Genomic DNA, 26,087 nt, shown 5'->3' on the forward strand with positions numbered 1-26,087 from the left:
CCAAAAATGTCCTAAAACCAGAAACCTGTGTTTATCAATTGTAAAAACTAGAAATAGGTAATTTTAGACTTGAAAAGCACCACGAAACAAAGTAAATCCCCTTACAAAGAGGAAGTGAATCTTCTCAGAGGTCACAAGAACATCATTCATCGCTAGTGGAGATGCCTGGGACACAGACTAACCTTCATGCACGCACCTCAAAAGAAAAGAAGCACGAACACCACAGCCTGCTGGACAGTAGCAAGTAGTTCCAGCAGTACTTTCCCTTTCCTGGCTTTGTTCCCTCCACTATGTAACAGCATGAAAGATTTCAGTGTAGAACCTTTTAAACTGTGATGAATCATGTCTTATTGGCTCTTTTAGAGGGTTTTTGGCAAATGCACCTTTTTATTGTCCATGTGGAAGATTAAAGTCTAGCAATGAGAGCTGGAGCTGTTCATGCTCTCAGAGACAGATTTACAGATCCCAGAGTTTACCATTCATTTTGGGGCAGAAAGGGATTACAGAAAGTTGCCAGACATGGGGATCCATCAGGATTACACTGAGTGGCTTCTCCTTTGGTTCCAGCAGTGTAACTTTATTATAAAGCTTGGAAATCAAAGAGGAGCTCCTCTGATCAGTCTCTCAACAAACATGGGGGAGCTGGAAGAGGTGTCCCATCACACAGTGCGGCCAGGCTGCTTTGGTAGCCCCACAGTGTCCCCCCGTGCCTTCAGCATGTGTCCTGCTGTGCTGTGTACCACACTGTCCCTGCTTGGGCTCTGCCCCACCTGGCAGCCTGCACTGAGCTCATCCCAGTCTACCAAAGCATTTCCATCTGTGCACATAGATCAGGCAGAACTGGTGTTTTTTTAATGGTGGTATATTTTTAAAAGCAGACTTTTGCCTGACAGGAATAACAAGAAATCTGGCTTCTCTTCTATTCCCTTAAGCTCTCAGCACAGCACTCTCTCAGGTACTCAGTTTAAAAACATATGTTTTCCACCTACTTAAGTGTACACATAAGTCCATTGTTGACTGAGAGTGAACAGCAGTGAAGCAGCTGAAAACACTGACCTGGGTCACAAGAAAGAGGCAGAAAAACAGCTCCCGAAGTCTCCTTTTTATAATCCCATTCTGGGACATGGCTCTCAATTGCAGTGATATTTTCCAGATCATATTCTGGAATATTTCTTTTCTCAACAAACTGTTGATCACGCTTTTATTGTCCTATGTCTGACTCAAACCACCTCCCCCCTCACTCCCAAGCCATTCTAACCATGGATAAAACATTCTTTTGCCCATAAAAGTGAGCACTTGCACAGGGAAATGTAAATTACAGCTGCATTTAATTCTGCAGGCTGGTTTCCAAATTAACTGTATTTCTCTGCAGTCCTGAAAGTCCTTGTATATAACCATAAATCACCTATCTGTTATCTAGCAGTAAGGCATCAGTGCTGGTTATATCTTAATTAAGCTCTAAGAAAGCATTTTCAGACTGTTACAACTTAGTAAGTTTCTCTCTGCTGTGTTACCAAAGTTGTGTGTATGGTGGGTATCCCATAAACAGTGATGACTGCACCAAATGGTAAACTTTGTCCTTTGCTATCGTTGTCTCCAAATTAAAACATAAACTAAAAGAGCTCAGAGTTCAGGCTTGCTTGGCTAACTGCAGGTGCACAGTGCTAATACTCATTTGCTTCTCTTAACTATATTGCTGATTTTATCTTAATTGGCTTTATTCAGCTCATTTGCCCTGGGGGATGAATTTGGTTCCTTATCATTACGCTCCTTCACTGGAACAATGAATACCAGAGTGCAAACAAAGTGCGACCTCACTTAAGAGGGCAGAATTGCTTTTCTGATCACACCATCCACTGCACGGAATAAACGAAGCTTTGCTTGAGGCTGTGACTTTCGTCTCACGAGGTGTCAGAGAGCAGGGTTGTGGTGTTTTTTTTGTTTTTTGGTTTTTTTTTTTTTTCATTGAAAGAGTTAACGGAGGTTTTCTCTCTCCGTGTTGCTCCTGCCAGGCAGTGATGGGATCGTCCAGTAGGTGGCCGGCATTCCCCGGCTCTGCTCCCGCGGAATGAGTGCGCTCGTGTCAGCCAGCCCGCTCTCATCATGGGAAGCCGGGGAGGAATTGACGTCCGGAAGATCCTGCCTATAAGATCGGAACCGTCGGAGGAGAGGTGCTTTTCCCTCACTTTAAATCCGGCTGTGGAGTGCAAGAACTGAGAGCTGCAAGAGTCGGGGAATGCAGCGTGACGGCTGCTACCAAAAGTTCTCGCTGGTTGTAATTCCCTTGTTTCAGACTCTGCTCTGCTCGGCAGAGCTGATGCTGGGAATTTAGCTAGCCTTCTTGCTGAAAATGCCTCCCACTTACTGGTCTTTGGATGTAATAACTGGCCTGCCAGAGCTGAGGAGCAGCTAACGGCGAGACAAGGCAATGAGGAAAAAGCAAGTTCCAGGATTCAGACTCTGCTAGAAGATGTTCTCCTTTCAGTTTACAGAAGCAGTACAGTTGAGCAATGTGTGGAGCCTTTTTCTTCTATTTATTTTTGATATGTGTCACAAGGTGATATGACTTTTAAACTCTTATGACTGTTTAAAGCAACCAAGAAGTGGGAAAATTAAAGGAAAAAAAAAAATTTGAGGATTTTCAAAGAAAGTCGTCTTCCGAAAAGAGGAAAGCAGGGCAATGGCATCTGGGGAGTGCCTACTTCTGGACCTGGAAACTGATAACTTCATCCTCTGCAACATCTCTGCCAACCAGAGCGCAAATCTCTCCGTCCTCAGCGACGAGTGGTTCTACCCAGCCTTCCTCTACGCCATCCCCACCATTTACGGGATCATCATTTTGATAGGCCTTATCGGTAACATCACTTTGATTAAGATCTTCTGTACTGTGAAATCCATGAGAAACGTCCCCAATTTGTTCATCTCTAGCCTGGCTCTGGGAGACCTGTTGCTGTTAGTGACCTGTGTGCCTGTGGATGCCAGCAGGTACCTTGCTGATGAGTGGCTGTTTGGCAGGATCGGATGTAAGCTCATCCCTTTCATACAGCTCACTTCTGTAGGGGTGTCGGTCTTCACTCTCACTGCTCTCTCAGCTGACAGGTAAGCTTTCTGCTGCAGCCTTGATTTTGTAAAATGCACAGTTAGGAATGGATCTTTTCAGGTAGAATTGCTCATTAGAGGCATTTTTAACCTAGCATTGGACAAAGAGCAACTTCACTTAATTTCGAGTGCTTATGAGCACAAAACTTGAGGAGTTTTGTGAATGCAGGTAGCGTTTTCTAGGTTAAACTAAATGTTTGTGCAGTTTAGCAAATAGACCAACTTAATTAAAAGAACAAGAGTGAGTCAAGCCCAGGGAGAGAAAGCAGCGATTCATGAAGCTGAACTGAAAGATAACGCTGTTCAAAAAAAGATAATTGATGCATATTTCATGAAGTGTAAAGGCACTGCAGCAGCAATTTGAAGTGTAGTTAGAGTTAATTCTTTCTAGTGTCTTACTTCCTTATGGCTAATCACAAATGAGGCCATATTTCATGAAATATGTTCAAAGTATTCAAGCGAAGATGCCTGAAGTCAGGCATCTCAGTTTGCTGCAGTCAGTATATTTCTCTCTATTAAATGTTTTACTGCTTAGTCAATAATAATTGGTCTGCTTTGGAGACTTTGTCTTCCAATAAAGTTTGGTGAAAATAACATGCAATAACTACGCTGCTTTAGATCGTATGAAAAAAGTTCCATTTCTGCAGGTGGTACACTTTTAATAATCCATCTCTGTTTTGGATTGCTGTGAGGATCTGTAAAATTATCTCAGAGCATTCAGATGTAAATTCAAAAGACTTTGAATCTGAATATTGTTTTGAAGCATTAAGCCTTGCTTTCCAAAAAGAATGTAGGTACTTACAGGACTGTTGTCTGTTATAGGAACTCCTGCGCCCATCAGAGAGGCCAGGACATCTTATTCCTAGTACTGGTAATTCAGAAGAGACTGTGGAACACATATGTTAAACTTAGGAAATCTCACAGAGGTAGTAATATTTCTGGTGAGAAAGAGATCCTTATAATTTTGTTCTGCTCAAAAAGTCCTGAGAACAGTTTCTGAGTCACAAAGAAGTGGAAATAGCCTTGTGTTAAGCAGTGCCTTGCATGCTGTGCTGTGTCTCTCAGCCTTTTATTTTAAAATAACAGGCACTTTATGCTCAGTTTTCAGGGTAGTTTCAGTATAAACTGTATGGGTTTCCAGTGAAAACAGATCACTGTGTTTCAGACACACAGCCAATATGCTTTCTAGCCACAGCAGCTCAACTCCTCCATGATAATGTATAGAAATCATACTGTCTGCCCCAGTAGCAGATGGCAAACATGGCAATGTGCAGATAGAAGTCTTCAGAACATTTATTGTGAAAGTGTTGGCAAAATGGGAAAACTGCACAATCTCTCAAGAATCACCTGCACTTTGTGACAGCTGGAACCTCACTGTTCTAAAGAAAATTGTAGGAAAACAGTAAGTGTTTCTCCAAGAAACTCATCTTTCCAAAGCGGTCCTCTGAGTTGTTCTAAAAAGCGTTTGGAAAAGAGAGATGTGTCATAAAGGCGATATATTAGAGAGATTTGTTGCTGATTGTGCCCTGCATAATGTAAATACTGCAAATGCTTTTACTGGGCAGCACATAAATGGTGGTTTTTTACCTGAAACAAATCAGCAACACAAGAAAGAGCAGCTGTGGAAATGTAGGTTTTGGTGACGTTAAATTCTCAACTTCAGCTTAATCTGAATAGTGTTAATCCTCACGCTGCACTGGGGAGGGAGGAGGGAGGGGGAAGGGAAAGAAGAAGTTACAGCATTTTTCATGCCGCTTGGCCATAATGGAGATAGTCATGTGTAAAAGAAGACTTTGTGTTCTCATTTTCAAGTGACCATTTTACTGTATTTGAATGCATTTGTTGTCCAGTTAGAAGGAGATAATAAAAATCCTACCTTTATTATGTCTATGAATCTTAACTGCTGCTCACTGAACCACAAATAGGTCTTATCTATGTTTACTGAAGCCTTTGTTTTGTTTTATTAACAGCAGTGCCAGAATAGTTCTCTTAAAGAATAATGTGGTCTATATTTTGTCAGCTCACATATCAATATTCTATTTTTATTTTCTGGAAACTCTCACCCTGAACTCTGAGACCCAATATTAATCATGTCAGAATCATTAAGAAAATAAAATGTACAGGGAAAACCTCCAAGATGTGAGTTGGCTGTGAGCAGCATGATGATGACTGCCTGGGTCTCTGGAGGGGCAATCAGCACTGGGGCCAAGAGATGCTGACCCTGGAGCCTGTAGCAGTTCCATAGCAGACCACATCCGGGGTAAGATGTGGCCTTGCAAGTGGGGTGCTAGCCAGCTCAGCCATACAGGGAAATGTCTGTAGAAGCTAACAGGTACAGTGGTGACATCAGAGTAGAAGAAGGAATCAGGAGTCCAGGATGTGACACTGTACAGACACAGCTCATTTCCCTTGGCTTCTTCTGTCTGAAGGAAGGAGCCCCTCCAGGGTAGTCAACAAGATGTCTCTGTTCCACGGAGAAAGATATCTCCAGAGACAAGTTGAATCACTGTGTTGTGATCTCTCCCTCTCTCCATGGGGATAGAGGAAGCCTTCCTGTTTAGTATGGATTAGATGCCTGTATGTGAGGAGGAGAGAGATTTGGCATCTCTGAAATCGGAAATGTGTAAAGAAAAGCACTGGAGTGTGATGCAAGTGTTCCCAAAGTGTTCACCTGTTCCCAGATGACTACTGAAACACAGTTTGAAAATCAATGGGTAAATGTGTTGAGCAAATACATGATGGGGGAGAGGAGTGAGATGAGTGTGCTCAAACCATCTTGGTTGCTTTGGATCCACTTCTGAAGTTGAGGGGCCTTGTTTTAGTACACTGTGCTCAGCCCACACCATGGGTTGAAGGATGTACCTTCCTGAGGTAGACTTTTGCTCTTTCCATCTCCAGTTCATCATGCATTAAGTAGGGTCAATAACACCAAATCTATCATCTCTTGATGACTGTAGAGGCTGAGTTCAGTGTCAGCCTCCATCACAGAGTACCCACAGCAGCTCAGTGGTTTGACCAGCCACGACCCAGAGGTTACGCAGAGGATTCGTTGCTCTTATGCAAACCTTTCTCAATGAAAACTCTAGCTGCATTTACAAGAGCTGTGGGAGCTGACTGCAGGACTTTTCCTTTGAGCCTGACAAATTCACCAAGCAGCCAGGGCAGGGTTAAGTCCTGTGATGTCCTTACAGTCGCCCTCCAGGAGCGATAAGGCAACAGGGCTAAGCAACAAAGCAAGGAAACAAATAGTTATGCTTGTGTATGCAGGTCTATGTGCTTTACAAGGGCTCCAGATGATGCTGACAGGGGAATTACATCTGTCTGAGCAGCTCTTCTGCTCTGTCAGGACAGCAGATTTCTTTAGCTGCTCTTCATTCCTGCAAAGAGGGAGCATGAGTTGGCTTCCTGCCCTACTCCTGTGTTAAGGGAGGTACAGAGGTGCACAAGCAGTCACACCTGGGCTGCAAGCCCATGCAGGAAAGCTGGCTCAGCAAGTGGCAGGAAATTAAGGAAAATCTTTGCACAGTAAGAGGAAAAGCAGCCCATTTAATTACCCTTGTCATGGGAGATGTCTCTATTTAATTGACTGTTTCTCACATCACTGACAAAGTTTAGGCATTTGCATTTAAATTACCCAAGCTGTCAGGCACCAATCATACTTGCCCACTGTTTCACTGAGATAGTAAAAAAAAATAGAAACACCACAGTGTTCACGCAGTGAAGCCTTCCTGAAGTAATGCTGTTTTTACAAGCACACAGCAGCATGTGTAAAGCATAATTGGAGTTTTCAAGTGGAATCTTTAGTTTAAGCACCTCAGATTATCCAGATTTTACTGCTGGAAAACTGCAGGAATGCCTGCTGCCTGAAGCTGCTGCCAGCCAGTCAGAGGAGAGAGTGGCATTTAGCATGGGGAGACACGTGGGATGGCATCACAAACTGACATCAGGTGGCATACCTTGCAGAGACAAGTTGCAGGCAGCAGGAGTTGCAATAGAGAGGGAGCTCCAAGAAATGGAATGAGGACATTAATAATGATGAGGACATTAATAATGATAACGACTTTTCAAAATGTTGCCCTCACTGCTGGGATGCAGGGATGGATGCAGGGTTGCAGTGATGCTTCCCACTGCCCTGGTTCCCTGGGAGTAGGTCACAGCTGAAAACACCTGATGTTACTCTGAACACATACATCAGTTTGTTTATGTAAGAAATAAAAACCCACACAACCCTTTTCTTCAAAAAAATAATGATGGTGGAAGGAAAGAAACAGATCCAGGATTTCTAGAAAGATATTTCTGAATATACAAAAACTTTGCTTATAGACTCATCCTTTTTCTGCTTTGGACGTCTCCAGCTCCCACCTTTAATAATTTGTACAATTCCAGTGAACAAGTAGTGTCTATATGTAAGGCCATTTGTTCTATTTATATCTCCACAAAAGGGAGATTAGGTGTGCTATCTGAGAATAAAGCTACGGAAAACCAAACTGATTTCATGTTGTTGATAGAATGAGAGGTAAAGGCCTTAAGTTGCAGCAGGGGAAATTCAGATTCAGTATTAGGAAACATCTATTCTCAGAAAGAGTGGTGAGGCAGTGGCACAGGCTGCCCAGGGAGGTGGTGGAGTCGCCATCCCTGGAGGTGTTCAAGAAATGTTCAGGTGTGGCACGGAGGTACATGGTAGCGAGCATTATGTGGTGGGTTGGTTGTTGGACTACATAGTCTTTTCCAATTCTAATGATTCCATGACTCTATTTTGGGGCAATTTACTTGTGTTGCAGTTATTGTGCGGCCTCAGGATGGTTTTAAAATTGTGACTGAGAAATGACCAAGACAACCCTCAGTGTGCTCAGTGCAAATAAGGAGAATGATACCCCTGTATGCATATTTTGGATCTACTGACATAATCTTACCCAGAACATCAGTCCTTCCATACCAGAGAGGATTCCTGAGGGGCTTAGGGTGCCATCCCCAAGACTTCCCTCTCAGTGAAGCACTGGGAGGCACCACTGGATCCATGCTGCTGTTATGGTGGCCCTGCCACTGCTCTTCCTGTGCTAATGGCAGAAAGTATGCTCAGAGATACATGCTTTGTTCAGATGTGGAGTCTTCAGTACAGGAGAGACACAGACCTGTTGGAATGCGTCCAGAGGAGGGCCACAAAAATGATCCAAGCAATGGAAAACCTACAAGGACAGGCTGAGTGAGTTGGGGCTGTACAACCTGGAGAAGAGAAGGCTCTTGGGTGACCCGATAGTGACTTTTCAGTATCTAAAGGGGAACTACAGGAAAGAAGGAAACAGGCACTTTATCAGGGTCTGTGGTAATACAACAAGGAGAAATGATTTCTAGCTTAAAGAAGGTAGATACAGGCTGGATGTAAGGAAAGGGTCTTTTTTAGTGAGAGTGGTGAGGCACTGGAACAGGTTGCCCATAGATATGGTGGATGCCCTGTCCCTGGAGACTTTCAAGACGAGGCTGGATCAGGCCCTGGGCATCCTGATGTACCTGTGGTATCCCTGTTCATTGCAGGGGAATTGGATTGGATGGCCTTTAAAGGTCCTATCCAACTCTAAGGATTCTATGATTCTATCTCTTTCAGCCAGTGCACAAAGTCTTAGATCCTGTGTTGCTGGCCACTATGTCAATACAATATAAACACTGTCAACACCCTTGTTTTTAGCTCTCATTTCCTAAGCTCCTGCATCCATCTGTACCAAGAGAAACAGATCAACAGCACAAACTTTCTGAGTATTTTGATTAGCCGGAGCAGATGGCTAAAACACAATATATGCAATTCTATAACCAGGAATTAGAGCTCCTGTTCATATCAGTGAACTGGCACACAAATCCGAGGCTAGAGTCAGTAATAATGTGTTGGAGAGTGTCAATATTTAAGCAGTCAAGAGGAAGAAAATTTGGATTGCCTATAGTTTACATTTCAGTAAAATCTGAAATCCCCAATCAGTTGTCATGGTCCCACAACACGAGGTGCTGTACACACCGTTAGCAAGGAGAGCAACTCGACATGGAGAATGTGCCATCAGCTTTCCCATCAGCATGGGCATTTGTACTTGGTGTTCAGATGTGAACAACAGCCTGGCCAAAAAGAGCAGAAGCTGAAAAAGCTAGCTTGTGTAGCAAAGTGAAACATCCTATAGCTGCTTTGCTTGCAGACAGCCTCTGCAATAACCTGTTTTTATTTTGAGGAACGTCTTGAGAGACAGCCCAGATCCCCCATGGATTGCCTCTCACCAGCTCCACACCCACATGCCTAGTTCACTCACATCATGTGGGTCACCAGGGGTTGTGAGGTCCTGTCCAAGCTTCTCTCTGCAGCAGGCTCTTTGCTTTGCTCTTGTGTCATCTGATCAGTTCAAACAGGGAATTTCAGAGTTCTGAAACCAACCTGTGCCTTGGGCAGAAATGCAGGTGGTGCCTAGACCCCCGCAGCAGTGGGGCAGCAAGAGGCATCCAGTGCTACCATATTTGTGTATATATTTGCTGTAGAGAAAGGCAGAAAATCTGGCATCACTCGCAGAAAATTACCTTGTCAACCCCAGGCAAGGGATCAATTTAACCAGAATGCAGAAATTTGCCAAGCATAAAAGTGAAAAGCACTGCCAGATCTCTGTCCATCCTGTCCTTGCTTGTCCTCTGTCTATAGACTATGCAGCTGTGTAGGAAGGCAGGACAGAAGACAGCACCATGACATCCTGAGAGCCCAAACTGCTTCTTTGTACCTCCAAACAGTTCTGAAGCATGAGATTTAGTCATGGCTGTCCAAATGATACAGAAGAGCCAGAGAGGCAGGAACTGGGCCAGCACTGATAGCTCCAGCCAACCAGTTCAGCTGGTCTTCTCACCAGCACAGAGGCTTCTGCACATATAATGGAATTTGGATTAAAACAGATCATCTCAGTGACACTGCAGAACTTTCTAATTATTCTAACAAAAAGTGCCTTTTCCCTGTCATTGCTCTTCAATATTGTTATTCTCATTGCTTAGAAATTGTCATATTTCAAATATAAATTTGTCTGACCTCTCACTATTGTGCCTTTCTCAGTAGAATGGAAATATCCCTTGTTCCTGCTTATTTTTTCACATGAAAATACCTTCATGTGGTGATCAAAGCTTCTGGAGAAACATCATCCAGCTAGACTAATTTAAAGCTGTGTTCTCTAATCTCATCTCCTTTTCAGAGAGACTGTTCAAAATACTTCCTGGTGTTTGACATATAATCATAGAATTATAGAATCATAGAATGCTAAATCACTGAACCATTAAATCATAGAATGGTTTGGATTAGAAGGGACCTTAAAGCCCTGGTGGGCTGCCCTCCACCAGCTCAGGCTGCCCAAGGCCCCATCCAACCTGGCCTTGAATGCTTCCAGGGGTGGGGCATCCACAGCCTTCTTAAAAGCATATAGTAACACAGACAGACCATTCAGCATGGTCCTACATGGAGGTACCAAAGGCACTATCACTTCCATGATGCTATTAACAACCTAATTTACAATAACAATCAAAAATAGCAGTGGACCATTTTGCCCTACCATGGCTAAGCGTTCATAAAAAGTTCATAAAAGTTAATAAGGAGGTGATGGTCTCCTAGACATTTGTTATTGCCAAGGCTGCAGAAAGGGCAGAAGCATTAGATAAGCATAGCTCACTGCTTTTTACTCACTAGTTCATGTGCTGATTGCACTAAAGCCTTGACACCATGAGAATGGTGTGGGACACTTCATTTTGTCAGGTGAAAAAGAAGCATTCCAAAGTGTTGGTCCTCTCTTCCCTTAAAAGATTCTTTTTTTTTTTTTTTTTTTTTTTTTTTTCCCTGCTGTTTGTTGTTGGTTGGTTTTTGTTTTTGATTTTTTTTTTTCCCATAATCTGCTCACTCGAGTGTTTTACATACTATTTTGCACTTGTAGGAGTTAAAATGGCTTCTGTTAGACTGTGGCTGTTTATCCCAATGACTCTGAAATATTTCTTTTACAGTCTGGTTAACAACTGTGCCATCTGCAGACCTTCCCAGAAGAGGTTTTATAGTGTGCCCAGGGCACCTGATAAACATAATAAATAGCACTGCAGCTAGAGCACCTTCTCAGAACCCAGACTAGAAATGGTTCCACTCACTGTTACCTTCCTACTGGCGTATTTGGTGACCCACTGAGGTGACCCTTGTGCTGTAGGTCCCCACCAGCTGCAGCTCCCCTGTCTTCAACCTGTACATCTGTTTTAAACCTTGCATGAGAGGGTGGCAGAGATTGTAAAGGCATGTGAGAGGGGACACAGTATAAACCAGTGCTTCAATTCTTGGAAATTTCTCCAGTTTTTCAAGATTTGCAAAAAAATTTTATCACCAGTTGTTCTCAGGCTCTTTCCTTCATTACTCCTAGGTGAAAATTATTCAGGCCTGCTAGTGTGAAAATGTTTTATGCTGGCAGATGTTGGCTCACATCTTCTTTAATACAGCTGGTGACTTTTCTACTACAACTGTAGCTCTGCACACATGCTGCAAACACCTCCTCCACATTTGGTCTTAAATACCTAGCAATTTCCTCTCACCCTGTTTCCATCAGTGTTCATATCTTCACCATTTAATGATTTTCTTTTGTTCCTGGTGTATTTAAAAATGTGCATTTGTCTGTCACACAGTGACCTTTGATATTTTGTTGGCTCCTCCAGCTTTCCTTATCAGACACCGACATTTTTAAACTCCAATATTTGCTGTCATTTACTTTTGCTTTTTTTCCCATCTGCTCTATATTGATTTTTTTTTAATTACTTCTTTGAGGTTTTAGTACAACTCCTCATTTTCTCTCACTCAGAGCAGTTTTTTGCCCTTAACAGTTTTCTCAGGGCAAGGTGGGAATGATAAGGAAGGCTGGGGTCAGCTACTGATGTATCATTAGTATCATCCACTTTACTTTTTCATTTCCAGTTTGTTGTACTGACAACTACTTTTACAGGCAGGAAGCCTGCTACTTCCTTTTTTTTTTTTTTTTTTTTTTTTTTTTTAAATGTACTTTTTCCACAAGAGAAAGATAAGCACAGCATGGCTGCTATAGGATCAGAAACTGCTAATTTGTATAGGTCAGTTATGCAGTCTGCTTTCTCTGTCAGAACAAAGTGCAATATTGATTCATTGCACCTCACAAGCAGGACTTTTGGAGCTGAGAAACTGCCATTTTTTAGAAACTCTAATAGAATTCTGTAGCAGGAACAGAGATATCCAGCAATTACCCCATATATATACACACTTTTCTTTTTAAGAGGCTATACTTCAAGTTACCTTTTATGCTTCTGGGAGAAATAAGACTGATCGTCTCAGCCCTCCCTCAAACAGCACATCTCACATACAATTGCATGCATGTAGGCTGGTGCCACTGAAATGTTTGACTTGGAACCAAGCTTTTGTTTGGAGGCTTGACTGAGAATCACCTGCAGGGAAAATATATCCTAGGTGCAAAGGGATCTTTCTAAACAGGACAGCATTGCCCAGGGACACTCACTGTTTTCTTCAGTGATCTTTACATCCATTTTTTCTTTTTCCATACGTATAGTTAATTTTTGAAATACTTTGTGCTCTAGACTGTCATGATTAAGAATAACACAGTCATTATTAAATGGTTAGTATGTAAGTTTTCTTACTTGCAAGGTGTAGTGCAATTTAAAGTTCTGCAAAATACTTCATCCTAATGGAGACCTCATACCTGGATTGAAATTCCCATCCATTCAGATTTCAGACTGATGTAGGAGTGTACAGGTATATGGATTAAAATTTGAACACACACTTAAAAAGTAAGAACTACACCACTTTCATCACTGCATCTGGTTTCTTTCCATTTCAAATGTAGTTAATGGGAAGAGAAAGGAAACGGACTGTACCTGCTAATGCATGTAAGTCCATCAGAGATGTCTTTGTGCCTGTGTGCAATTTACTTAAGTTTTTAATAACAAGTGTTCACCCAGCAGTCATGCATAATAATGATAAATTTAGTAAGTATACAGAAAGCAGATAGACCTGAAATAGATTGCCAGAATGTGCTGATGGGTTCTACAGTCCAGAAACTTTGTGGATTTCTACAATTATTTCTCTTCAGAGCTATAAATATTCACAGTATTCATGGTGGAAACAATAAGAAAGTCTGGGACATTACATTTCTCATAAACTTCTTCTAATATTTATTAAGACTTCTTTGTGGTTTTCAAAATCAAACTTTTCTCTCAGCAAGGCTCCATATATTTCATTTGTGCAGCCTTTGCATAGCATCAACTTTTTCTCTTTAGCTTGAGTCTTTTTTACATGGTAATTGAGCCAGTCCTGCATATTATGTGAACAAATCAATAATGTAATACTAGCAGAACATAATTACAGATTTTCAATAAGGTTTTCATTCAGTCTGTTTGTAGGCCAAGACCAGATCAAGGCGCACATGGTAAGCTTAAAAATAGGAACAGATGAACTATGAACTGTACAAAATTTCTCCCTCTTTCATTTAGAAGTGGGAACAGAAAAAATCTGGGGATGTGCTGACCAAGAGGCAGGTCTTCTGTCTCCCATCATTACAATAGGAATTGGTTGCAATTTCAGGAGCTCATTTTGTAGAGCTGGGAAGAACTCAAAGTTTTTACTTCAGAGCAATTTACATGACTGTTTTTCTAAGGCTTCAGTCCTTTCAGTCCATTCCAACTAATCCTTGCTTTTTATTGAAATTTTAGGTTCACATTTGCCCAGTTTCTCAAATAGAGCTTATTTTAAACAGATCCAAAAGTTAGTAAGTGGCTTTCTCCTTCAGAGAAAAACCTGAAAGTGGATCTGAAATACAGCTAATCTTTCTGTCAGCCTGCTGCAGTCTATGCAGTGTGGTTGGCAGTGAAGCAGAAGTGGGCCAGGCTTTTGAAAGTTCATTGGAACAATTTTCAGTGCATTTCTTTCCTAAATTGTGATGAAAATTTAGGAGTAGGAGCCAAGAGCTCCTAGTAGGTGATGCTATTTACAGAAAAAGTTCCTTGATTCTAAAGTACTCTTGCTAACCTGTTTTTGAGGGACACTGTCCCATATCCTATTAAGAAGGATATGGAGGATTATTTTCTCTTTATATATTTCTTGCAAGAGTATTCGTAGAGTCACAAGGTCCTGCTATATGCAGTATGACTTCATATTTGCCTTGGAAGGGATGTCACCAGGAACACCTCCTGCAGTTACTCACTTGTATGAAGAGCTGCCTGTGTTGCCATGAGGGAGGAAGATTTTTTTCCCCACTACCACTGTCAGCAACTGCAGTCCCATGCTACATTTAAAAATGCCTCAGAAAGTGACATCTGCAAGCTTAAAAAAAGCCGCTTTCTTTGCATCTCATACTTTCCAGGTGTACAGTGAGGGATGTTATACGGAACATTCATATTAGTTTTAATTGCTCAAAGGGAAGGGGGAAGCAATCATAGAAGAGGAAAGAAAGCTAATGCTGCAACAGCACCATCTTCTCCACATAGCATGAAGGCACCTCCCTAGAAAGAGTGAGACATAAGGAGTTCATTAATTTGAAATCCAAAGGAAGCCTCCCATTTTCCTTCTGTTATTTTGTTGTTTTAATTTTGTTTTTGTAGCTGTGGTAGCAGGCAGCAAGTAAATTCATAGAATCATAGAATCACTGATTATTGTGAGTTGGAAGAGACCCACAAGGATCATCAAGTCCAACTCCTGGCTTCGCACAGGACCATCAGAAATTCAAACCATATTTCTGAGAGTGTTGTCCAAACTTTTCTTGAACTGTTACTTGGGACCGTGCCCACTGCCCTGGGAGGTTGTTCTGTGCCCACCGCCCTCTGGTGCAGAACTTATTAACTGGTGAAGGTGGAAAGAAAAAAACGTGAAGGTTGCACTGGAGGTGACATTTTGAGGATAAGATAGTTACCCCTCCAGTGGAAGAGAAAATGCAGTCTTTATATCTGCATGTTTAGGAATATACAGGCAACATGACTTTGAAGGCAAAGGCTATTCATACTTCACCTGGTGTACATTTTCTTGTCTTAGCTGTGGAGCACAGAGATGGCTAGCACACTTTGTACCAGCAGAGAAGCTGCACATAGGAAACCTTAGCATCTCTTTGGACCCTTACCTTTTTCATGATGAAACTAAAAAATTAAAATTTAATTTAAAATTGAAGTTGTGGCTTTGGGACTAACTGTACAGTATTAACCAATGTTTGCATAGTCCAAGTTTTGGAGTACATTGCATGGTGTTAACATCAGTAACATTATTACTAACACGATGATAATGACACTGTATTTCAGTTTCTGTGTCTTATTAACCTCAATGGGAAAGGTACTTACCACTGAAAGACCTTGTGCAAGTGCCACATTTAGGTGGTTTATTGTCACTTCAGTGACAATAAACACTTCAAGGAGCTCAGAAGAGATCCTAAAAGACATTATAAGATATTTTTCAGCATTGTATGGTGAGGCATGCACTGGCATAGTTTTAAATTCTAGCTGTTAAAGAAAATTCACAAAAGTTAAAAAGTGGATTGTTGGGATTAGATTAAGAAGTGATCATGCATTATATGTCATTGAATTCTTGCAATAAATATGCTGTACCAGAACAGCTTTCACTTTCAAAGTACTATTGGTCCAAAGCTCTGTCAGTCCCGTATGGTAGAGATACCATTTTGCAGTAAGGAGTGATGGGTTTACACAAGCCCTTTCCATTACTTGGGTCACTGCACTGAAGCAACCCTCTGATCAGGCTTCTCCTGGAGACCTGAAGGCAGACCTGGAGAAGAGGGACAGCACTGGAGCCATCCAGCAGTTGAGAGGGTTACACGTCAGGGTGAGTTCTCACAGCACCTCGTAGACTGCTAACGATCTGCTGTAGTCTTACAAATTGGTGCTTATACTAGCTAAAACTCTGACCTACTATATAGGCTATCCTATGATTGTATTAATTGCTTTTCAGAAAACCTCATGCATAATTTCTTAGTGCGGGCTGAAGCTGAAACCATGAGACACAGGGACATGCTTGCAACCATCCTGAGCAGAAGGTCACTGGTACCTCCTGTGCCAGGCAGGCTGCTAGTTAGCAAGCACAGTAGGAAGAGATAAGTTCAAAGACTGAGCAGTTGTAAAGGTCAGCATCTGTTTCTTACTTCCTATGAGATCAGCAGCTCAGTCATTTTCACCTGGGCTTTTTGACAGCTGGAGAGATTGGAGTTGACACAGATTCTTAACTGCCATCTTTTATTCAACGGAATCATCAGAAGGTATGCTTTTCCTTTTAAGTTTTGGTCTTTGTTGCAAGGCATGAGTCATACTTTTGGATTTTGATGGCTGAGAAGAATTATTTAAATATATAGGGGAATTTAATGTGTAGGGGAATGACTTTGCTGGAAAAGAGTAGTATCATATCATTCAGAAACTCAACGTGAGAGCAAGCAGAGGTGATGAATACACAGCCACGAGTAGAGTTACTGCAGACAAACTGAGATTTTGATTAAATTATTCAAGTACTGTATTTTAAATATGGGAACATCAAATATCTCAAACTTACTCCTAGGTTTAGCCCTCTAAAATAGGTGATGAAACTTGTTATCTTACTGCTTGGTCTCTGCTTATGGAAAGCAGAGAAAGGGCAACTCCAGAGGACTTACCACCCCATTCCTCTCAGGTACCTATTTCTGAACTGAAGAAATCATCTCCACAGTTGCCTCTTTCTCTCCACTGACCATAGAGGGCACCTAGGCTGATGCCCTGCACTTGACCAGCTGTAGTAGTTGAGATGTATGGTATCTCCATGGTCTAATGCAGACACAGAGAAGTAGATTTGATTCATTCAGTTTCAGTCAGTCCTAAGCTCCTTACCCTCAGTCTGTTCCTTTCTTAGGAGACAAAATAGCATGTTGTAAGGAGTTAAAAAAAGAAAAGGATCTAGGGGTTTTAGTTGACAGCCAGCTGAATGCAAGCCAGCAATGTGTTCAGGTGGCCAATAAAACCAGTGACATATTGGCTTGTAACACAAATAGTGCAGCCAGCAGGAGCAGGGAGATGATCATGCCACTGCACTCAGTACTGTTGAGGCCACACCTCAAGTACCGTGCTCAGTTTTGGGCCCTAAGAAAGACAAGAAAGACATGGAAGACCTGGAACGTGTCCAAAGAAGGACGACAAAACTGGTGAGGAGTAGGGTGTGGTTGAGGGATTGTTCAGTCTGAAGAAGGGGAGGTTCAGGGGAGAGACCTCATCAGTCTCTACAAACTGCCTGTAAGGAGGTTGTGGTGAGGTGGAGTCAGCTCTTCTCCGAAGGTAACAGCAATAGGCTGAGAAGGAATGGCCTCAGGTCGTGCCACGGGAGGTTCAGGTTGGATATTAGGAAACGTTTCTTCTCCAAAAGAGTGATGAGACAGTGGCACAGGCTGCCCAGGAAGGTGGTGGAGTCACCACCCCTGGAGGTGTTCAAGAAATGTTTAGATGTGGCAATGGGGGACATGGTTAGTGGGCATGGTGTGATGGGTTGGCGCTTTGACTAGATGATCTCAGTTGTCTTTTCCAATCTCGAAGAATCTACTATTCTATGAAAATACATTTGCTGGATGTGTAAATGGCACATATTAGCCTTTTCCTATATCTCAAACAGCAACCTATCTCAGAAAACTGGAAGTGTTCCAGAGATGCTAAGTTCCTGAGAAGCTGACCCCAGCTGATCTGACTGTGCAAAGCAGGAAAATGGTGCTCAGTATTCTGACAGAGAACTTGGCCACCATCATGTCCAGACAGCACAAAACCCACTACCAGTGGTAGAGATGCAGTGTCTGCAGGACAGGAGAGAGCCCTGTTCTCAATTGCACAGGACCGGCCATTTAGCAGGAAAGGTAATAGCCACTAGGACTTTCTTTGAGCTTGGGATTTTTTGGTATTTGAGAATTTGGGCATGCAACTGATATGAAGCTGATAGGGGACAAAGAAAAGATTATCTCATTGAAAAAGAGAAATGGTGGTGGACAAAATTGTGGGAAGGTTCAGGATAACATCTGATATATGAGCTGAAAAGACAAAGTCTGAAAAATAGATCTAGGTGCTGTTCAAGACCAGTCTACCTTGTTGCATTTCTTAAAGATTTGCAACTAGATTATAAAATTCAGTGTTGACTCTATCATTAAACTGTGTGGAAAAATAAGCTCACAAAGGATTTTCTGAGCCCCCCTCAGAAACCCACGAGGAGTAGCAGATTTTTCACTTCAGGAGCAACCAACACAGAAAGATCTTCCAGCATCCCTTCCAGCCCAAGGGGACTGACCTTCCTACATGACTGCCCTGTGCTCTCAAACAGAGCAACCCTCTGCAGTCACTGTCCAGAACCAAAGCCAATGTGGAGAGGCAGAACTGATGAAACATAACTTGGGGGTGTGCCCATTGATCATCTGTAAGGCACCTGGAAATGAAGACTCCCACCAGATCAGTGCCAAGCAATTAAGCATTAATACTCAGATGAACACAATCACTGGAGGTTTCTGAATAAGTTAGCCCATCATAAAAAATGTAATGGAGATAGTCAACAAAATAATTTGATTCTATCTTCAAGCTCCTTAGGAAACATGCATCTGTGTTCCTACATCTGACAAACTACCCCTTCAAAACCTGTTTTTAATTGCTTTGTTTTTCCTGTCTCATCTTTTTGTGCTTTTGACCTCATGATTTGCCTCTACAGAGAGCCCTTTGCAAGTAAAAAGTCTCTCACATCTTCTTCTAAGTTTGTCGTAGCAGGCTTTATAAAACATACTAAATGCCTAATTATCAGTGCCAGCATTCTTAGCCATTTTTAATCACGTTCTTTCAAAATTATATTGTTTGGAAATGACATCTCCAATTAAAATGTACTAATAACTTGAAATGGATCAATTTTCTGTCTCCAATCTATTAATGTTAACAGAAATTTAACAGACTCTTTCTCTATATACTTCCATTCGTTCATGCTATTAGAAATTAATACTAGAAAATATTCTCTCAGCTGGCTATACAATATGCAAGAAAATCCCTGAAGTAATTACACTGACAAGCCGTGTTGATGAGCATATAATAAACAGTTACAGAAATAGCTTTGAATTAAATAAATTTATGACTATATCGTAATTTGTTTTTATGTTTACATTCTTTTGTGTTTATGTTCTTTAGACTTTACTGCAGACACTCAGCTAGTGCTTCTGCCAATTTTCTGGTGAAGCAAACTGCAAACTGAGCTGGTTTGGCTGCATTTTTTTACTAATCTGCCTGCTCATCCATTCAATTACTGCAATATTTGCAAAACCGTATTTGTGTGTGTGCCATGGTTTTCTTCACCTGAGATTATGATATTGACCTGGAAGATTGTGCTTTTTATATGGCACCACTTAACTCCCATCCAGCTTCAATGTGCAAGTTAAAGAAGTGCTAAGCAAGCCTGGAAAAACTGTTTGTCTACTGTAGCTGTATAGCTAGAGTAAGGAGGAATTGGAGATATTGAGAAGAAGCAGTTAAACAGAAAACTAATGAGGAAAGTATTTGCAGTCCGTTAAAGGAAAAATCATCTACATGAGGCATCTGTGGAACTGTATGGAGAAACATCTGCAGGTGACAAGACGTCCAGATAAAAGAGAAAAGGAAAGGGAAAGGGAGAGAGAGAAGGAGGGAGAGACAAGGAGAAAGGGGAAGGGAAAGATGATCAAGACCACTGCCTAACTACTTCATAGCTAAGCAAAATTTTAAGTATATTAACTATGGCGTTGCACAGATGCCTCTTCAATGCTTACAGGCATGGGGCATCAACCAACTCTCTGGGAAGTCTGTGTGTGACCATCCACAATGCAAATGTAAATGCCAGTATGTATGTTCTTATGTGTGTTTTTATGTTTTTTACAGAAAAAAAAATATAAATATAAGTATAAATGCATATGTAAATATATGTGTATGATGTAACATAGCAGGTATATTAAACAGGATTTTTCTTCTAACTAGAAGCTGAATACATGTTTGTTCTGTAAATAGGACAATTACCCAGTTAAATCAGTGCAGAACCTCATACTTGCTGCCTCTGTTACACACAGAAAGCTTAGCTTGAGAAAGCATCAGAGTTTGCTTCCAAAAGGCCAACATACAGCTCAAAATGAAATGTGTGACAAAGTCTACAAACCAAGTAACCCATCCAGTTTCCTTCAACAGAATCTGTCAGTGAGGTGTAAGCTGCTGTAACACTTTTCAAGAGAAGTCTATGGTGGCATATCCTATCTTAACCCTATCTGGACTTATATTTATTAATGTTGTGCAGCACTGTGCTTTGTTGGGTAAATGACAAATTAAATGAACCCAGAACCAATACACATGAAAGTGGATGGACTCAGAACAGGTGACACTGCTTAAAAATGAGAAATCTTTTGAAAATGGCAAAATTTAAAATTACAACCATTTTCAGTCTTGAGTAATTTTTTTTTCTGGAAAGTATCTGTTAAGTATGAGCAAAAATACAATGCCTTAGTTTTATAAATGGTCAGCATTGATGTCAATAAATAATTTATCTTTTTTTCTTTTTTTTTTTTTTAGGTATAAAGCTATAGTAAGACCAATGGAGATCCAAGCATCCCATGCATTGATGAAAATTTGTGTGAGAGCTGCTGTAATCTGGATTGCATCCATGCTCCTTGCCATTCCTGAAGCAGTGTTTTCAGATTTACACCCTTTCCATGACAAAGGGACTAATAAAACTTTCATCAGCTGTGCTCCTTACCCACATTCTGATGGGTTGCATCCCAAAATCCATTCAATGGCATCATTTCTGATCTTCTACATCATTCCTCTGTCTGTCATTTCAGTATATTATTATTTCATTGCTAAGAACTTGATCCGGAGTGCTTACAACATCCCTGTGGAAGGAAATGTGCACGTAAGGAAACAGGTAGAGACTACTTTCTTCATAAGTACACAATTCCCATGAACAAGTAAAGAGAGATTACATAGGAAAGTTTGCACTAAAGCAAACTGCAGCTGCTGTGCTAATTTTAATAGATTATCATAAACTATGTCACAACAGTCATCTTCTAATTTTCCTAAGTTCAGAGACTTTGGCAGAGCAGTTACCATGGCACAGCAGCGGATTCATGCCAATGTCTGGAAAGGTATTGACTAAGATGCAGGAGAAAGGATAAAGCTGGTGGTGGTGTTGTGAAATTGAAGCTGAGGGGTAACACAGTAGGAAACTTCTCAAAGTTTCTGTATAAAAAAGGACCTAGGAGAAAGAGTTGCTCCATTAATTAGTCTCTCTTCATGTAGAGGGAAATTCTGGCTTTCCAATTCAGTCCTCAGGGCTGAAATGGGACACAGCAACATCATCTGCTGGTGTTATACTATGCTGGGGGAAAGTACAGGCTGGAGATGGACTGGGGAAGTGGAGGCTGGAGAATGGTGACAGATGGAGGGTCGTCAGGAGAGAGAACTGAGTAGGATGGTGAGATGCCGGAAAGAAGGGATGCCTTTTAGAGGGGCCTCAACAGACTTGAAAGGTGAGGCTGGGTGAACCTAATCAGGTTCAACACAGCAAAGTACAAGGTTTTGCACTTGGGCCAGAGGAATCCCAGGCATCCATGCAGACTGGAAGGAGCAGTCTTGAGAGCAGCCCTGTGGAGAAGGACCTGGGGGTCTTGATAGACAAAAAACTTCACATGAACCAGCAGTGTACTCTTGCAGCTCAGAAAGCAAATGGTGACCTGGGCTCCATCAGAAGAGGGATGGCCTCCAGGGTCACAGGAAGGTGATTGTCCTTCTCTACTCTGTCTTGTGAGGCCCATCTGGAGTACTGTGTACAGGTCTGGAGCCCCAGTACAAGAAAGACAGAGAGCTGTTGGAGAGGGTCCAGAGGAGAGCCACAAAGATGATCAGGGGACTGGAGCACCTCCCTATGAAGACAGGCTGGGCTTGTTCAGCCTGGAGAAAAGAAGGCAGCGAGGTGACCTCATTGCAGCCTTTCAGTACCTAAAGGGAGCCTATAAACAGGAGAGGAATCAACTCTTTGAAAGGGTAGATAACAGCAGGACAAGGGTTTTAAGTTGAGGGAAGGAAGATTTAGGTTGGATGTCAGGGGGAAGTTCTTTACGGAGAGAACGGTGAGGTGCTGGAACAGGCTGCCCAGAGAGGCTATGGATGCCCCATCCCTGGAGGTGTTCAAGGCCAGACTGGATGGGGCACTGGGCAGCCTGGTCTAGTATGAAATGTGGAGGTTGGTGGCCCTGCATGTGGCAGGGGGGTTGGAGATTCATTGATCCTTGAGGTCCCTTCCAATTCTGTCCATTCTGTGATTCTGTGATTCTGTGATGTCCTAACAGTTGTGCTGAAGTTACTCATCTTGTAGAGGGTGTGATTGCAGTCCAGGCTGAAATCTCAGGAGAAAAGGAGAGGTCCAACTTCTTTCCCTGAAATCTTTCATTTGTTATATTTCTCCTCCTTAAAATGCTTCTTTTTTTGTGGTCTCCACTGGAGATGATCAGAAAGGCCATCGCACTTACTATATGCCCTCTAATGATCCAGAGTGGTCAATCTTCCAGTCCAGTAGGTGGTATCCTCAACTTTCATCTTGAGACTGATCCGATTTACCTGTGTGGGACATTTGCTCTGGACTGATGCAGACTCTTAGCCTTCCGTTTGTACCCTTGAAATCAAGATTACCTTTTATTGTCACCCAGGAGTATTTGTTTTATTTTTTTTTTAATTCCCCAAACTATCCCATTGCAGAGCTCACAGTCAGGGACTGCTGGGAGTTTCATGCTCTGGTTGAAAATGTGTTGCTGAAAATGTGTATACCCTACACAAAATGAGGTGACTTTGCTAGGATTTGGCCAACTTAAGTCCTGGCTTTCTACTGGAGATTGCTCACTCTTGTCTACTCCTTTTGTAAGCCTCTAGGGAGAAAAAAAGACATCTGCTATGGTAAATCCAAATCCTGCATGTGTAACTGAATGCTTCAGATCAATGCATAACCTGAAACAAATCTGAGCCTTGGGCTTGTCTAAGCAAGAAAGCAACAACAGGATAACTTGTTTCTGAACAACTTATTTGCCTTGACAGATCCCCTGCCTTTAACTGAGGGGTTCTTCAACCAAAACTAAACTGATATAAACCATTTTTCAGCTGAATGATTGTCCACGTAATTGCATCAGGCTGATATCTCCACCTCAGGATGACATGAAACAGTAATTTCATCTCCTGTAGCCTTCTGGTGTTGAGGTGAAACAAATGTGTTTTCTGCCCATGAGATGATGCGTGATCCCTGAAACCCTTTTCTCTTTGTCTTTTCTGAATGTGTATAAATCTTTCTTCCCTGGAGATCATTTTTCTGTTGATTTAATGACCGTTTTGATTAGTGACAATAAAGCGAGTAGTAAAAGCAGCCCTTTCTCCCTTTAGTTTTGGGGGAAAGGTCCACAGAAAGCAAAAGGCCAGGCTATAGTTTAGCACCACCAGTCCATCATTCCTGTCTTGCAGTGCACTCAGGAGCTATAGGTCTCCATCTGAAACAACTGGTATTGATTTCTTTATTGTGTTGCTTCCTTTCTTTATAGTGCAGATGTGGCCTCAATAGCCCTGTATCAAATTAAGGATACATTTAAAAGAATATATGGCTTAGCCGTGCAGAGCCTCTTCGCAAAGGATTTAATTTTCAGCCCTCTCTTTGGAGACATTATCACCTGGTAAATGTCAGTCCTTCTCAAGCACAATGGTTAATTTTCAGTTGGTGCCATTAGAGGGGCACAAAATAAAGTCAGAATGGGCACTTCAGGTCTCTCCTGCCTACTCCCTGCTTGCAGTTGTCCTGATCAAAGACAGGCCTTTGTCAGCTGCTGTTTCTGATCTGCTTGTGCAGCTCAGAAGGTGAATGAGGATGGAGGGTGGCTGGGAGCCTGGCTTGGCACTGCTGCCTCACCAGGGCAGGAGCAAGCACAGAGGGGACGAGGTTGGGGAAAGTTTCAGGCCATTCAGGTTATGCTCAGGTACAAGAAGCAGGTGACAGCAAATCTCTGAAAGTGTCTGGGAAGAGGCACAGGAAATACCAGATGGGCAAGCGTTGTGATCCTTGAAAATGTAGTGATGTCGTATCTTCACATTTCTGGCTATCCTCTTCCAGCCAGGAGTGTAGTCCAACAAGTGTTTGTGAATAATGCTGTCCATCCTCTCCTTTTGTGTGACCTTTCTCATAACTCTCATGTTTGTCAGGAGGAAAGATATGTTTTTCAGTGGTGTTATCTTAGCATGCAGCATTGGTGGACAAAAGAACAGGTACAGTTTACCTCAGCTACTCTCAGCTGAGCAGTAACTTTGGGTTGAGTCCAAGCCTGCATGTGTAGGAAAACACAAATGTGACTTGTTTGTGTGAAGGTTATACTGCATGTTGGCTGAATCATGAAAGCACCTTCCCCTTGAGTAAATCCAGTTATGTTAAGAGAGGTGAACATACACCTTCTCACCACCTACATCCACGTTCTCCTTTTGGCCCCAACTCTTCCAACTGAAGGGTCTATATTGCTGCTGCCTCAGTGTTATCTCAGTGCAGTGTCCTCTATTGACATCTCCAGCTCCTTCGGCCTCTGAACGCCGCACTTGGCCTTCAAAGGCTGTGAGCTGCTGGCAGCATATTTGTGTATGTATCCCACATGACCCTAAGGGAGAATGTCCTGCCTCTGTGCTCTGTGAAATATCCCAGTCCCCTACTCTGTTAATAACAATATTTATAATACTAATAACACTAATAATGCTTTTTAATATATAATGCTTACATCAAATTATATATATATTGTATATGAGTAACTAGTGCAGGTTTCATTTGCTAACCCCTAAAGTGCAGCACTGGGGAAAAACAGCTACTTGCCCAATCTAGGGACTACTAACTTGCATCTCTCTTTCTTTTTCCAGATTGAATCTCGTAAACGCCTGGCCAGGACGGTGCTGGTCTTTGTGTGCCTCTTTGCCTTCTGCTGGCTTCCCACTCATATCATCTATTTATACCGGTCCTATCACTACTCAGAGGTGGACACCTCAGTGCTGCATTTTGTTGCCAGCATCTGTGCTCGGATTCTGGCATTCACTAACTCTTGCGTCAACCCATTTGCACTCTACTTGCTCAGCAAGAGCTTTCGGAAACAGTTCAACAACCAGCTATTCTGCTGCAGAGCTCGCCTCCTCATCCGCTCCCAGAGCATGGCCAGGAGCACCACACGAATGACCTCCCTAAAGAGCACCAACCACTCTTTGGCCACCTTCAGCCTTATCAATGGCAACCACGTCTGCCATGAAGGCTATGTCTGAAACACATAGTCAGGGACAGCTGCATGGCATGCCTAGTGCAGCTGCTTAGTTCTGCTCTGTGGGGATAATGAGTAGTGCTAATATCCATGTGTGCATGCAGACGTGTGTACAAGGAAGTCTGATGCACTCAAAGAACTCAGGGGAGCTGGAAGCATCCCACATCTCATCCTGGGCTGCAGCATGACTGGAGCAGCAAGTCATTAGCACCTGCCCGCAACAGTTTTTTGGATGGGCTGTGTGGCTTCAAGACCTGATGCTTCTAACAGGAGTGAAGTGAGGGTCTCAAGATCAAATCTAGTTTGCCTCCGATGGTTCTTCAGCTCCTTCTCCTCAACACCAAACTCAGACATATTTACAGCAGTGACAAAGACCATACCAGTCCATAAAATTCATCAGAACAGCAGTTGCATCCAGCAGTTCTTGGCAGGACATTTTTTGACACCAAAATAAATCTTTTTAACTAAGGTAAACACTTTTACAAAGGAGTTCATTGTAGGTCATTTACAGACTTTTCAAGTATTTATTAATGTTAGGAGTACAGTATTAATTAATGGTGTGAAAGGTATCAAGAGTTTACTGGGGTATGTTGGTAGCCCCATCTGAAATGAGCATTGTCTTGCGCCACGTCAATGTGAAAGCAGTAATGTGAATAAATGTGAGTTGGAATA

At 42.2% G+C, this 26,087-nt stretch overlaps 1 protein-coding gene across 1 annotated transcript; it reads left to right on the top strand.

Moving 5' to 3' along the window:
• Positions 1-1,922: 1,922 nt before the first annotated feature.
• Positions 1,923-26,087, top strand: GRPR (gastrin releasing peptide receptor). The gene is made up of 3 exons (XM_052674338.1): positions 1,923-3,099; positions 20,671-21,022; positions 25,027-26,087. The coding sequence occupies exons 1-3, from the start codon at positions 2,681-2,683 to the stop codon at positions 25,417-25,419; spliced, it is 1,164 nt and encodes a 387-aa protein (XP_052530298.1). The 5' UTR covers positions 1,923-2,680; the 3' UTR covers positions 25,420-26,087.

Source organism: Tympanuchus pallidicinctus, unplaced genomic scaffold (assembly GCF_026119805.1).
Source record: "Tympanuchus pallidicinctus isolate F22 unplaced genomic scaffold, pur_lepc_1.0 scaffold14, whole genome shotgun sequence".
Lineage (NCBI taxonomy): Eukaryota > Metazoa > Chordata > Aves > Galliformes > Phasianidae > Tympanuchus > Tympanuchus pallidicinctus.

What these genes read in the sequence shown, in the direction of transcription:
- GRPR (XM_052674338.1), top strand. Translation starts at nt 2,681, where the DNA reads ATGGCATCTGGGGAGTGCCTACTTCTGGACCTGGAAACTGATAACTTC. An exon ending in ACTGCTCTCTCAGCTGACAG is followed by an intron (nt 3,100 to 20,670) that starts GTAAGCTTTCTG and finishes TTTTTTTTTTAG; the next exon opens with GTATAAAGCTATAGTAAGAC. An exon ending in ATGTGCACGTAAGGAAACAG is followed by an intron (nt 21,023 to 25,026) that starts GTAGAGACTACT and finishes TTCTTTTTCCAG; the next exon opens with ATTGAATCTCGTAAACGCCT.